The sequence below is a fragment of the Coffea eugenioides genome, unplaced genomic scaffold (assembly GCF_003713205.1).
Source record: "Coffea eugenioides isolate CCC68of unplaced genomic scaffold, Ceug_1.0 ScVebR1_875;HRSCAF=1629, whole genome shotgun sequence".
Lineage (NCBI taxonomy): Eukaryota > Viridiplantae > Streptophyta > Magnoliopsida > Gentianales > Rubiaceae > Coffea > Coffea eugenioides.
This window is the reverse complement of record NW_020864752.1, coordinates 1,907-15,091: the sequence shown is the minus strand read 5'-3', so window position 1 is coordinate 15,091 and position 13,185 is coordinate 1,907. Positions and strand designations below refer to the sequence as shown.

The 13,185-nt window shown below is 47.4% G+C and overlaps 1 protein-coding gene and 1 long non-coding RNA gene across 2 annotated transcripts; both read left to right on the top strand.

The window, feature by feature from the left end:
• The first annotated feature begins 154 nt into the window (after window positions 1–154).
• Window positions 155–4,165, top strand: LOC113759034. Its single transcript, XM_027301665.1, has one exon. The coding sequence runs from the start codon at window positions 155–157 to the stop codon at window positions 4,163–4,165; it is 4,011 nt and encodes a 1,336-aa protein (XP_027157466.1).
• Window positions 4,166–10,251: 6,086 nt separating this feature from the next.
• Window positions 10,252–12,785, top strand: LOC113759035. The gene is made up of 3 exons (XR_003466950.1): window positions 10,252–10,494; window positions 11,977–12,121; window positions 12,653–12,785. It is a non-coding gene; the product is annotated as an uncharacterized LOC113759035 (long non-coding RNA).
• Window positions 12,786–13,185: the final 400 nt, after the last annotated feature.

Genomic DNA, 13,185 nt, shown 5'->3' with positions numbered 1-13,185 from the left:
GACTGAAGACTGCAATGACCTGAAGCGGGAAATCGAAAATTTGATCCGGCAGGGATACCTGAAGCAATTCGTCCGCAAGGATGGAGGCTTCAACCGAAGCGTCTCCCACCGGGAGAACCGAGGCCCCCGCCGAGACGACCGACGGGACACGAACATGCATTGCCGAGGTCCCGAAAACCGTAGGGAGGACAAGCAGCCACCACGCGATGGCTCACCGGGCTACGGCCCCAACATCGCAGGGGTGATCAACACCATCGCGGGAGGACCAACGGGAGGAGACAGCCAGAACTCCCGGAAGCGGACCTACCGCCAGGCCGAGATGGAGGTGGCCGAGCCGAGCTCTCGGCTGTCCGAGGTCATCACCTACGGTCCCGCTGACCCCGTTCCTGCGGCCTCCAGCAATCATGAAGCTCTTGTGATTGAAGTCCTCACCAACAACTACGTAGTCAAAAAGGTCTACGTAGACCCCGGAAGCTCGGTAGACGTCTTGTACTACCGGACTTTCGAAAGTTTGAAGCTGACAAGGGAGCAACTCACTCCTGTCAGAACTCCCCTCGTGGGATTCGGGGGACACGTCGTCCACCCGGAAGGCATGTTGACCCTGGTGGTAACAATCGGGCGTCATCCACGCTGCCGAACTGTGCCTGTCAGTTTTGCAGTGGTCAAAGCAGACTCCCCCTACAATATGCTGATAGGCCGGCCCACGCTCAATGCCTTGAGAGCCGTATACTCCACCTACCACCTGAGCTTTAAATTCCCAACATCTGCGGGGGTGGCCGAGGTAAGCAGCGATGTGGGCGCCGCCCGGGAGTGCTACCTCGCCACCATTCAAGCAGCAGTCACCCCCCGGCCCTCACCGAGGTCAGAAGAAAAGAGGCCAGCGGTCCTCTCCATAGACTGCATCGACCCTCAGAAGGCAGAAGAGCCCAACAGGCTGGAGCCAGGGGATGAAGTGGAACTGGTGGTAGTGGATGAAGCGAAACCTGACCAAGTGGTCCAGGTAGGGGCGGGACTCCCCCCACCCCTGAAAGAAGAAATGATTTCCCTGATCAAAGACCACCGAGACGTCTTCGCGTGGTCCGCGGATGAAGTGGTCGGAGTGCCACCCGAGCTCATGACTCACCAACTCAACGTTGACCCGCAGGCCCGACCTGTGCGACAGAAACGAAGGCACTTCGGCCCCGAACGTAGCCAAGCCATATCGGATGAGGTCGACAAGCTCTTGCCGGCCAAGATGATCCACGAGGTCCAATATCCCACCTGGCTGTCCAATCCAGTCATGGTAAAAAAGGACACCGGGGGATGGAGAATGTGTGTTGACTTCACCGACCTCAACAAGGCCTGCCCCAAAGATTGCTATCCTTTGCCAAGGATAGACGCCCTCGTCGACGCGGCGATGGGGTATGAAATCCTCTGCTTCCTAGATGCCTTCAAAGGGTATCATCAAATAGGAATGAGTGAGGAGGACCAAGAGAAAACGGCGTTCTACACCGACCGAGGTACTTATTGTTACACTACCATGCCCTTCGGGCTAAAGAACGCCGGGGCGACCTACCAAAGGCTGATCAACCGACTCTTCCAGAATCAGATCGGTCGCAATGTGGAGGCCTATGTGGATGACATCCTCGTTAAAAGCCTCACCACTTCATCCTTTCTGTCAGACGTGAGGGAAGTCTTTGGTGTCCTGCGAGACTCGAGGATGAAGCTGAATCCCAAGAAGTGCGTCTTCGGCGTCACCTCGGGAAAATTCTTGGGGTATCTGGTTTCCCACCGGGGAATCGAGGCCAACCCCGACAAGGTGAAAGCCATTCATGACATGTCTCCACCCCGGAACATCCGAGAAGTCCAACGGCTGAATGGACGCCTGGCCGCGCTGAATCGCTTCCTGTCCCAATCAGCTGAGAAAGCTCTGCCTTTCTTTAAGGTGCTGAAAAATGCTGACCAGTTCGCCTGGACTGAGGAGTGTCAGGCTGCTTTCGACCAGCTGAAGCAGTACTTGCATCACCTACCAACTCTCGCTTCACCTCGGCCCGAGGAGAAGCTCTACCTCTACCTCTCCGCAGCCGACGAGGCTGTCAGCGCTGTGCTCATCCGAGATGAGGGCACCCAAGTGCCGGTCTACTACGTCAGCCGAGCCCTCCGCGGGCCGGAGACCCGATACACGCAAGTGGAAAAACTTGTGCTGGGGCTCGTCCACGCAGCTCGGCGGTTGAAACCCTACTTCTTAGCCCATCCCATCTCGGTCAGGACCGACCAGCCCATTCGGCAAATATTGGTGCGACCCGAAGCTTCTGGTCGCCTCACCAAGTGGGCTGTCGAATTGGGAGAATATGACTTGTCCTACGAGCCACGCACCGCCATAAAAGCTCAAGCTTTAGCTGACTTCCTTGCTGAGCTCACCTTCACGGAAGGTCCGGAGTCCACTTCAGCCTTACCCGAGGTGTCCACCTCATCCCTGTGGACATTGTATGTCGATGGATCCTCTAATGGAGACGGCTGCGGAGCCGGACTGCTCCTGGAAGGACCTCAGGGGGAGGTTTGCTCTTACGCCCTCCGCTTTGACTTCCCGGCCACCAACAATGAAGCCGAGTACGAGGCTCTAATCGCTGGACTCCAGCTAGCCCGCAAGCTCGGCGCCCAGCAAATCCACGTCCGCAGTGACTCCCAGCTCGTGGTACGCCAAGTTATTGGTGAGTACGAGGCCAAGGATGAGACCATGCAACGGTACCTCTCCAAAGTTCACCAACTCACCGCGTACTTCAAGTCATTCGAAATCCAAAGGATCCCTCGGTCCCAGAATAAGCGAGCCGACGCCTTATCCCGGCTGGCTTCCACTTCATTCTCTGACCTCAGCAAAACCGTCTTGGTGGAGGTCCTGAGTGAACCAGGGTACGTGGAAGAGGTGGCCTGCCCCGTGCACTCTGAAGAAACTTGGATGACCCCGTTCATCCTTTTCTTGGGTCAAGGAGTCCTTCCCGAAGACCGAGCTGAAGCAAGGAAGATACAACGCAAAGCCGCTCGGTATGCACTCCGCGATGGAGAACTATATAAGCGCTCCTACCTCGGCCCATGGTTGAGGTGTGTCACCCCCGAGGCAGGACGCGAGGTCCCCCACGAGATCCACGAGGGCCTATGTGGGGCTCACATCGGCCACAGGATGCTAGCTAAGAAAGCTATGCTCCTGGGATATTTCTGGCCATCACTTCGGCAAGACTCCCAGGACCTCGTTCTCGGCTGCCCTTCCTGCCAAGTCCACGCACCCGAGCACCACCAGCCTTCAAACTTCATGGTCCCCATCACTTCACCCTGGCCGTTTGAGCAATGGGGGACAGACATCATAGGTCCCTTCCCCAAAGCCGTCGGGGGTTATACATTCTTAGTAACCGCTGTGGATTACTTCACCAAGTGGGTCGAGGCCGAGCCACTTCGGACCATCTCAGGGCTGGCCATTCAAAAATTCTTTTGGAAGTGCATTATCTGCCGCTTCGGCATACCTCGGGTCATCATCTCGGACAATGGGAGACAGTTTGCCGAGAACCCGTTCAAGACTTGGTGCGAGAACCTCGGCATCAAACAACACTTCACTTCGGTAGGCCACCCCCAGGCCAATGGTCAAGCAGAAAACTTCAACCGGACTCTTCTACATGGTCTCAGGACCCGACTACACCGAGCTGGGTCATCTTGGGTGGAGGAACTCCCCAGTGTCCTGTGGTCGTATCGGACCACGCCGAGGTCAGCGTCGCGAGAGACCCCATTCTCCCTGACCTACGGCGCCGAGGCGGTCTTCCCGGCTGCGATCCTTACCCCCAGCCCTCGGCTGGCAGCCTATGCCGCCGAGGTGAACAACGAAGAGAGGCAGCTGGACCTCGACCTCGTCGAAGAACGAAGGAATCTCGCCTCAGCCCGGATAGCTTCTTACAAGAACACACTGGCACACTACTACAATGCCCGCGTGAGACATCGTAGATTCCAACCTGGAGACTTGGTTCTTAGAAAAAACTCAGTCAGCCGAGCTGAACCGCAAGGGAAATTATGCCCGAAATGGGAAGGCCCTTACCGAGTTGTGGAATCTGACGCTAAGGGGTATTGTAAACTGAGTTACCGAGATGGCTCATTAGTGCCGAGGTCTTGGCACGCCAAGAACCTCAGATTGTATTACGCCTGAATTTTTAATCAAGTAATGACTTCAGCTATCATGTTATTCTTCAATATCGTTGTTACGCTATTAAAAAATAAGGGGGACAAGCAAGGGATGAAGTCAAAGCAAGAAATTAAAGCACTGAGACGAGAAGAAATATGCTTTCATTCAATAAGAAAGAGCGTTACAAAAGTACAAGGCCGAGGTCCGAATGCTACTAAGCACTCTCCACCTCGGCCACCCCCTTAAAACCGCGAGCCTAGACCCCCGTCTCGGCTCCATCCCCGGTCTTGGCTCCCTCCTGGGCATCCTTCTCTTCGGCCTCTTTTCCGCCGGGGTGAACTTCATCTCCATGCTCTTTGCCGACGTCCCCTCCGGCTTCGTCTCCCTCAGCGTCCTCTCCTCCAGCTTCTTCCACTTCCACGTCCTCGAACACTTCGTCGAGTTCGGACAGCCACTTGTTGAACTCGACCTGGACTTCGGCCAAATTCCTTCCTGCCTGAATGCCTTCGGCCATCCGATCGCATAACTCCTTGGAGTCCTCATTGTAGCTGGTATGGTTTTTTAAGGACTCCAAGGCCTCGGAGGAGAGGTGAGCTGCGGCCTCGTCAACGGCCGATGTGAAGCCAAACATGAAGTTAGGCGTAAGTAGTTGGCCGAGGTCCTTGATGAAGGCCTCGGACTTCCGAAAAGCGTCTACGGCCGAGGCTCCGGTACCCTCGAGAGCTTGCTCGTGGGACGCCTTCACCTCGTCCCCCCTCTTCTGCTCCTCTTCGAGGGCCGATCGGAGACTGTTGATAGTAGCCGCGGCCTCCTCATCCTTCACCTCGGCCTCCTTAAGCCGCCTTTCAAGCTCGGCCTTCTCAGACTCGGACACCAACAGTTTTTTCTCCAACTTGGAGATTTGATTCTGCAACTTGCCGGTGTCCTGTTCCTCGACCAGAGCACAGTAGCGGTGTGCCATCTCGGCCACAAAGGCCGAGGTGGAAGCTGTGGACACCATGAGACTTTGAACCATCTCGGCCGGGCTCAGCTTCTTCATGAACTCCAAGTCCCTCGGCAAGGGGGAGTGCATCACTAGTTCTTGGGCAACCCGAGGATGTTGGCACCTGTCGTTGACCGAAATTTTCCAGTCCGGACACCAATGCCCGCCGGGGTGCGTCTTATCGTCTCCGGGAAACACTGGGGGGCTATGGAAACGATTCCATAGCGAGGTCCCCGACACCGGATTAACTGGAGGCTTCAGCTGCTTGCCTCGGCCAGAAGGAGGTGTGACTGTTGTAACAACTCCAAGGGGAACTCCCTCTGGCACAGACGAGGTGGACCCAGTAGCCGCCGTGGCCGAGCTGCTCTGGCCAACCTTGGTGGGAGTGCCTTTAGACGCCGAAGTCTTAGCGGCTGGTCCTTGTGACTTCTTCTTCTTTGGCGGAGGTGCCGATGTCTCGTCAGTGCTCTTCCTCTTCTGCCTCTTGGCCACTTCGGACGAGTCAGAGACGACGAGGTCGGACAGTTTAGTCACTGCACAAAAATAAATATTATCATATGCCTTAACCGAAGTGAAAGCAAAGCTACGAAAGAAAAATTACAAGGTATCTCAAGTTCAGTGGAAAGGAAGGGGGGCTTGGTAGTATTGATCACGGCTCGACTTATCCCCCCATCCACGAGCACGGCTTCGGGGTAGTCATGGCTGAACAGCCGAAGTCCCGACTTCATCAACTTCTGGAAGGATTCCTCTTCGGCATCCCCCGCAGAGGGGTCGGCCTTCGCCTTAATTGGCCTCCACCAAAAACCCCTCGGGAAGTCCACTCCGGACACGAAGAAGTAGTCGCGCTTCCAGTTCTTGATCGAGCTGGGAGCACCGATCACCAACTTCGGGATAGCATTGTTTCGATTGCCAACATAAAACCATCCTTTATCCGTCCCGTGTGCCTTGAGAGTATAGCATCGGCGGAAGAGGTCGACGGAGGGAGTCACCTCCTGATGTCGGCACAGCATCTCGAACCCCACAATGATGCGGACCGCATTCGGGGCAAGTTGGGTGATCCTCACGTGGAAGTGACGAAGTAAGTCCCGGAGGAATCTCGACGTCGGCATCCTCAGCCCGGCCTCCAGCTGTTGAACGTAGACAGCCACCATGCCAAAGGGGGGGTTCGCGGCTGTGTCATTCGCCTCGGGCGGCAGAATTTCGTACCCCGACCGGAAAGGGTACCTGTTTATCACCTTCGTGGCCCTATCCCTTCCTATACGACTTCTAAACTTCGGCATCTGACCGAAGTCGATGTTGTCCACGTCCTTTGGAGCGACTGGCTCCAGGACACCCTCGTCATGAGGTATCTCGGTCCCGAGCTCGGTATCGTATTCGACCTCGGAACCACCCTCGCTGATCTCGGACGACTCCAACTCCAAACCCGTCACGTCGGCTCTCACCTCGGCTGATCCTTCCTCAGAACCCTGCGTCGACCCCTCAGAGCTGGACGTCGTCGCTTCTTCCTCAGGATCCGGCCTCACCTCGGTCTGGTAGCTCGGGGTCACAGTTTCTTTATGGGTCTTAGCGGTTTTGGCCATGAGTGAAAGACGATATGAAGAGAAAGAAAGATACTTACTATTGACTATGATCTCGGACGAAGACGATGACTTCGGCTGTGATCTCGGCTAATGGATTGACTTCGGCTACACTCGCGAATTTTGTAAGTTAAAAGCGAAGAAAGAGAGTGATGGGCCACACGATGAAAGGGACCCCCTATTTATAGGGGAGAGCCAGAACCCGAAGAGGCAGCCAGAATACGAAAAGGCGGCAACGATTCGAATTCAGGATACCGTGTACCTGCCCCTCTGTCCATCTCTCCTCATTAATGCCCGTCCTTTCGGCTGACACCCTCTGCACGAAACGTCCCACCACTTCACGACGCGACGGTTACCTCTGACCACGTCCTGTCAACTGACTCGACCACGTGTCAAGTCCCCGCATCTTCCGGAGCAGTCTCAGGACCCCGACTCTTCATGACTTCGGCACAAGGAAGCCTCGGCACCTCTCAGTCCCGGAGCACCCGAGGCTTGGGGGGCTTATTGAGGATGCTCACCTCGGCCATCCTGCGTGTCCGAGGTGAACTCACCTCGTCCCTTATCAGAGCTCATCCGTATCTTGGGCATAACCCCTGAGCTCGGCCACTTCCCTAGCCTACCGTGTAGGTGACCTCGGCACCACCCACTTCGGCCGCACGCTGATGAGGTCACGGCCCCTGACATCACCCAGGTCCAGTGCTTTATCTGAAAAGTACTGGAGACTCTTAATGGAACCTGCTCAATACTCTCCGTCATCATACTCAGGCGGCTACAGTGTCAGAGTCAGGCCTCCTGACACGGGACAGAGCCGTAATGACCAGAGAATGGGTCCCACCAGCATGAGCTCTCCGCTCTGTCCTCTACCCTTCTATAAATACCCCACATACACTCCTAGCAAGTAAGCATACACTGTTCATTTGCTCATACTCTAGCATTTTCTCGTTCTCATACTAACTTAATCGTCGGAGTGATACCAGGGGAGAAGCCCCGCCATTCACTTCGGACAAGAAGGTCGACTTCGGACACGAGGATACCCCTCACTTCATCTCAGAGAGGTCTGATTTAGGTCGGTCCATCTATCCACCAAAAATCACCTCTTCACTGGCTATAGCTAGCCTCACACCAGCTTGGCTGGCTACTTAATTGCGATGTGGTAGCTTGCAGTAGCTCTCCCCACAGTTGTCCATGCAGCTGCGAAATTTCGCCTTATCTGTCCAAGATCAAAATATAATCATTAAGAAATTGAAGTGTTTTTCTTTTTTTTCCCCCCTTGCAAATGTGTATAAACTTTGTGCAGACAGAGTATTAGAGAGAACTGGAGAGATGACTAAGTAGTTGTTTACCTGTAGAAATGTGAGAGCATTGACGAAGGGAACAGCCAAGCTTGCAGAAAAATGGTCCATCCAGAGTTTTTGGAACCTTATCAGAGCAAACAGATTCACAGTGGAGCTTACAGTCTTCAGAAAGAGTGTCTGAGCAGAAGTGCATGCAAGCCTCATAACAATCATCGTCATCAGAATGAGCACTGAAAACCAAGAATGCCATGATAAACACTGCTGCTATCCACTGGTTTCTCATCTTTTTTTTTTTTTTGGGTCTTTGGATGCTGATCACTAGTTAAAGAAACAAATAAAAGACAGAGCTCTGTGTACAGCCAAGTAGAATCTTGAGGTGGGTTTTATAGATTTTTTTTGTTCATCTAACTAACTTCAGCTTGATTAACGTATACGCCACAAAGTGAAAACACGAACATCGAATGACCATCTTATAATATGTATGGACTAAGTTTCAGTTTGAATGTTAATTTACCACACGTTTAATACATTTCAACCAGAAATTCTGTTAAGTGTTGGAAGAAAATTCCTCCGATCCGGTCCAAACTGTTGGATATTGTCAAATAACATCAAATCAGACATGTATTAAAATTTGTCCCTTGAACAGTAATCTGCTTCAAATAAACAAAACATATGCATCTACATATATCATATAATTTTGTGATTCAATGTTGCTTCTGATCTAGTACCTTGCAAGTATATTGTATGCCCCTTTGTCGAAAAAAATCTTGTAAGACTAAGATTAGAATTCAAGTGTTGTTAAGCAAATTACTATTCTTTATATTTTCAGCCAAAAAAAAAAAGAGGTAATTTCAGCAAAGTTTAACTCTTCTTGGTCAGTGGAATGTAGTTTTGTATTATAAATTCTTTCGGTAACTCTAGTCACCTCAAAATCCTTATTTGTGGGGTTGAGCCATCTGTGTTTTGAGGAGCTAATATTTAGATGTCTTAGATTTGTTATTCTTATGAGTTACTCAATTAGAGCTTTATGTTGTGGTCACTTATGGCGAGTATCACTGTTGTCGTAGATGTGTACAAATATACTAGACTCCTGGAGCATGGGTTGAAAATTAGGTTAAAAAGAAGAAAAGTTCACACGTGCGAAGAAGGGTAAGTTAACACGAATCGGTGAATCGGAGTACCATGTCTTGATTTGATATGTGACTTTATTTCAAGACTCGACTCTAAGAATATTTTTTACCTTTGCGTTGCTGTACTTGTTTAAACCAGCACGAGATGTGTGTTAAGGAAGAGTTGGAAGAAAATCAGCCTCGTCACGCCTATCTTTTGTGGACGTATTATTTCCATGGGTTTTTTCTACTTCAGAGAATGCAAGACATACATGTCAGCTCTAATGCAGAAGAAGGGAATAATTGATCAAAAGATGTTCAATTGGGCAAATTTTTTTTTTTTTTTTTTTTGCAACATTTTGAACGATGCGAGGGGGGAAGAAAAAGAGAAATCAAAGGGCGAAATGAGTAACAGAAAATTGTAAAGTGATTGGCACAGAAAGGAAAAGGTGGAAGGAATGAGATCAAAGAAATAAAATGTTTAAGTCGAAGTGTATTACTGGCATCAAATTAATGGAACGAACAATCTTTGTTTATCCTGAAATCCTAATATGTTACCATTTTGAGTAACAAATATCCTGTGCCGTGATCCTTTTTTGTGCGCTAATCTTGAAATTTAATTTGCTGGATTGTATGAATTATTTCATGGATATATGGGTGCTTATTGGGCACTTGTTAAGATATATTTTAAATATTATATTTTTAGAAATATAAAATTAATTAGAAAAAGTACATAAATACGAGAGAGGTAGTAAGATTAGATAGGAAAATATATAAATATAAGGAAAGGTAATAATTAAGTGTGTATATTATATATACAATGTAGTGAATGATTTTAATTCATAGTTACCAATACCCATTTGGCATCCGTGTAGAAAACCCTTAGGAGTGTTTGGTTCCCATAGAATTGGAGGCTTAGAATTAGAATTGGAGCATCAATTCCAAATCTTCGGTTTGGACGCTATCTATGTGAGAGAATTAGAATTCAATTTGAATTCTATGAGCCATCAATTCCACAAATTCAATTCTTTGGTAAGACCTAAGAATTACAATTCTAATTCCATAATTTCACCTCCTATTCGGGTTAGTACGCGGATCCTAGCGGGTAAAAAATTAAAACCGGGTCAACTAGGTAAGCGGCCCTCTCTCGCTATCTAATTAGACACTTTTCCTCAACCGCAAGTACCTCTAATCTAATTGCTCTGCGTCATCCCCTTCACCTCCACCCTAACATTTTCCCTCTTCCACCACCGTCTCCGGCATCGCTCTGCCACGCATCTACCCATCACCTCAGCAATCGCGAACAAAGTGCAGGATTCTCAAATATTTTGTATATATTGAAGCCGTCTAGGGGAGGATTCTCAAATATCTTTTACTGCTCAACTCAACGGTAAGCGCATTTTCCTTTACATTCAACGTTCTTCCTGCATTATATTCGTCAAATGAAGTTTTCTGTAACTTGATGGTTCTGGACATCCGACGATTTGAATTGTGTTGTGGGATTTGGATTATGATCGATATTTGTTTTTTTATTTAAAGAAAAAATAAATTTACTGCTGCTACTTATGAATCGCATTTGCTCCCCTAATATTTGTGAAATTAATTAAATAATAATAATAACAAATGGAATAGTAGAGGCTTTTTGAAGGATGAGTTGATGAGGATTGAGTGAGTGGCTTACCGCTTACTCTCACGGTAGAAACAGAAGCTTGCGAAGGCTTCTCTTGCTTTCAATTGCAAAAAGTGAGTGTTTTGGGATTCTGATGATTCTGATCCTGGATTGCATTATTTACAGACATTCTGCATACAGGGGGCTGCAATTTTGTTTTTTTGTTTTTTTTCTTTTTCTTGGTTGGTATTTTGAAGAAATAATTATACCTTTCCTTGCATTTGTGTGATTCCTAAATCTGATCACGTGAACTGCATTATATAATTTCATTCTATTTGGACAATGCATCTTTTATTGAGTTGTATTTCACTTCGTTGATTCACTTCTGATGTAATTAGTAATGAATGATTAAAGTAGTTATTTGCCTCTGTATTTGAACTTTTAAGCTTGCTCCTGATGCTGTATTTACATAACATTTCTTGAATTTGACATTAAAAAAAACACTACTAGTATCCAGTTTTTTTTCCCCCTTTTGTTTGTGGCTTTGTAATACATTGTTCATGGTTCTTTGTAGATTGAATATTCAAGAGATAATTTCTAGGATCTACATTCACATTACAGGCAGAAAAATTATCTCATTCAAGAACGTTTTGTCTACAAAAAATTACTGCTACAAGTTTAAAATTTCACCGCATTATAATGATTCGACCTCTAAACATCAGGAAGTGGCCTTGGCTAAGAACCTGACTTCGTGAATCATATCCACATGTTTAAGACTGATAATGGATGAAATGCTGAATCCGAAGCTAAAGTATCCTCCTTCAAGACACTGAGATCATAAACACAGAGAATGCAGATTACACCCTTTTTATAAAATCTATTTGTTGGCTGTTATGATCAAGTATATAACGTCTCCAGTTCACACTCCAAGGCTGTTGGCTGTTATGACCAAGTGTCAGATTAAAAAATCTTCTTAAAACCAGTTATACTCTTCTTAACTTAGTATCTAGAATCATAGAAGGAATCACAAATTTACTTTGACAGAGCGAATTTTTAGTTCTATACTGCAGTGGCTGTTGAAAAACTTGCTGTCAGGGCCTGAAAAATCTTTTATGTATCAGCTCAAGGCTGCTAAATTCTCGTCAATGGACATGGAATGTGATGAATGTTTGTTTTGGACTATTTAATGCTGTCATAAATTCTCTCACACACTCTCTCTTAGCGTATATTTAAATGTGTTTGATTGTTCCTAATATGTTACAGGAAGGCTTGTTTAACCTTGCCCTGCATTTAAGTGAAGTCGGTGCATTCTTCTTGATAGCAAAGTTGTGGGCTGACATGAAGTTGGGCATGCTTAAAGGCTGAAGATCGTCACTTCAGTCTTCCTTGTATCTGTGGTTTTATAAAGGTATTTATTTTCAAGCACTTAGAATGCTGTGAATAGGTTTTTGATGTGAAAATTATAGCTCTATCTCTGGCTTTCATGTTTCAACTATTGAGCTTGGTAATAACGGTTCAATTTTGACACTAACTAGAACAATTGTCCTGCAGTTCTTTGGTGTATGTTTCTGTATATAATCAATTGTTACGCATATTTTAAAGCTTATGTGGTGTAACAGTTGGGCTTTCCCTGCAATTCATTGCTAGTTAGGAAATTGTAAATAGCTATCTTTATCTCACACACACACACACATATATAGAGGAGTTTCAAGGAGAAGATAATTAATCTTTTTAGCTATCATTTTAGCTTCAATTGACTATGTAGAATTTAACACACTCACTTTTTAAAATTGACTCTGCAGCAGATAGTAGAGTTCTACGGGATGCGTTAGTTAGATCAGATCCATTAATTGTTCCCAAGGGTATGTGACAATTAGATATCATGTGTTTTTTTTCTTTTAACTATAAATGAGTAATAATTTGTTGTCTAACATTACAGGCAAGTACTTTCTTGTTGATGCGGGTTATGCAAATAGCTCCGGTTTCTTAGCTCCATATAGGGGAGTTAGATATCATCTTAGCGAGTGGTCTGCTAGTGGGAGGAAGCCTCAAAATTTTAAAGAGTTATTCAACCTTCGACATTCAATTGCTTGAAATGTCATTGAAAGGACATTTGGTTTGTTCAAGAAGCGGTGGGCCATTTTGAGAGATGCATCTTTTTTTGATGTTAAGACTCATGTCATGATAATTAATGCATGTGCCATCCTTCACATTTGGTTTGTTCAAGAAGCGGTGGGCCATTTTGAGAGATGCATCTTTTTTTGATGTTAAGACTCATGTCATGATAATTAATGCATGTGCCATCCTTCATAACCTTATTCGAGTAGAACAACCAAATGACCCTTACTTGGATGAAGTTGATGCTGAGATGCGAAGAGTACAACATGAGGTTGATGATGAAGATGAAATGGAAGATGAAGATGAGGAAAATGGAATGGAAGATGATGGTCCAAATAATGATGGTGGTGTAAA

Excerpts from the sequence above, each read along its gene's own strand:
- LOC113759034 (XM_027301665.1), top strand. The coding sequence starts at position 155 with ATGCATTGCCGAGGTCCCGAAAACCGTAGGGAGGACAAGCAGCCACCA.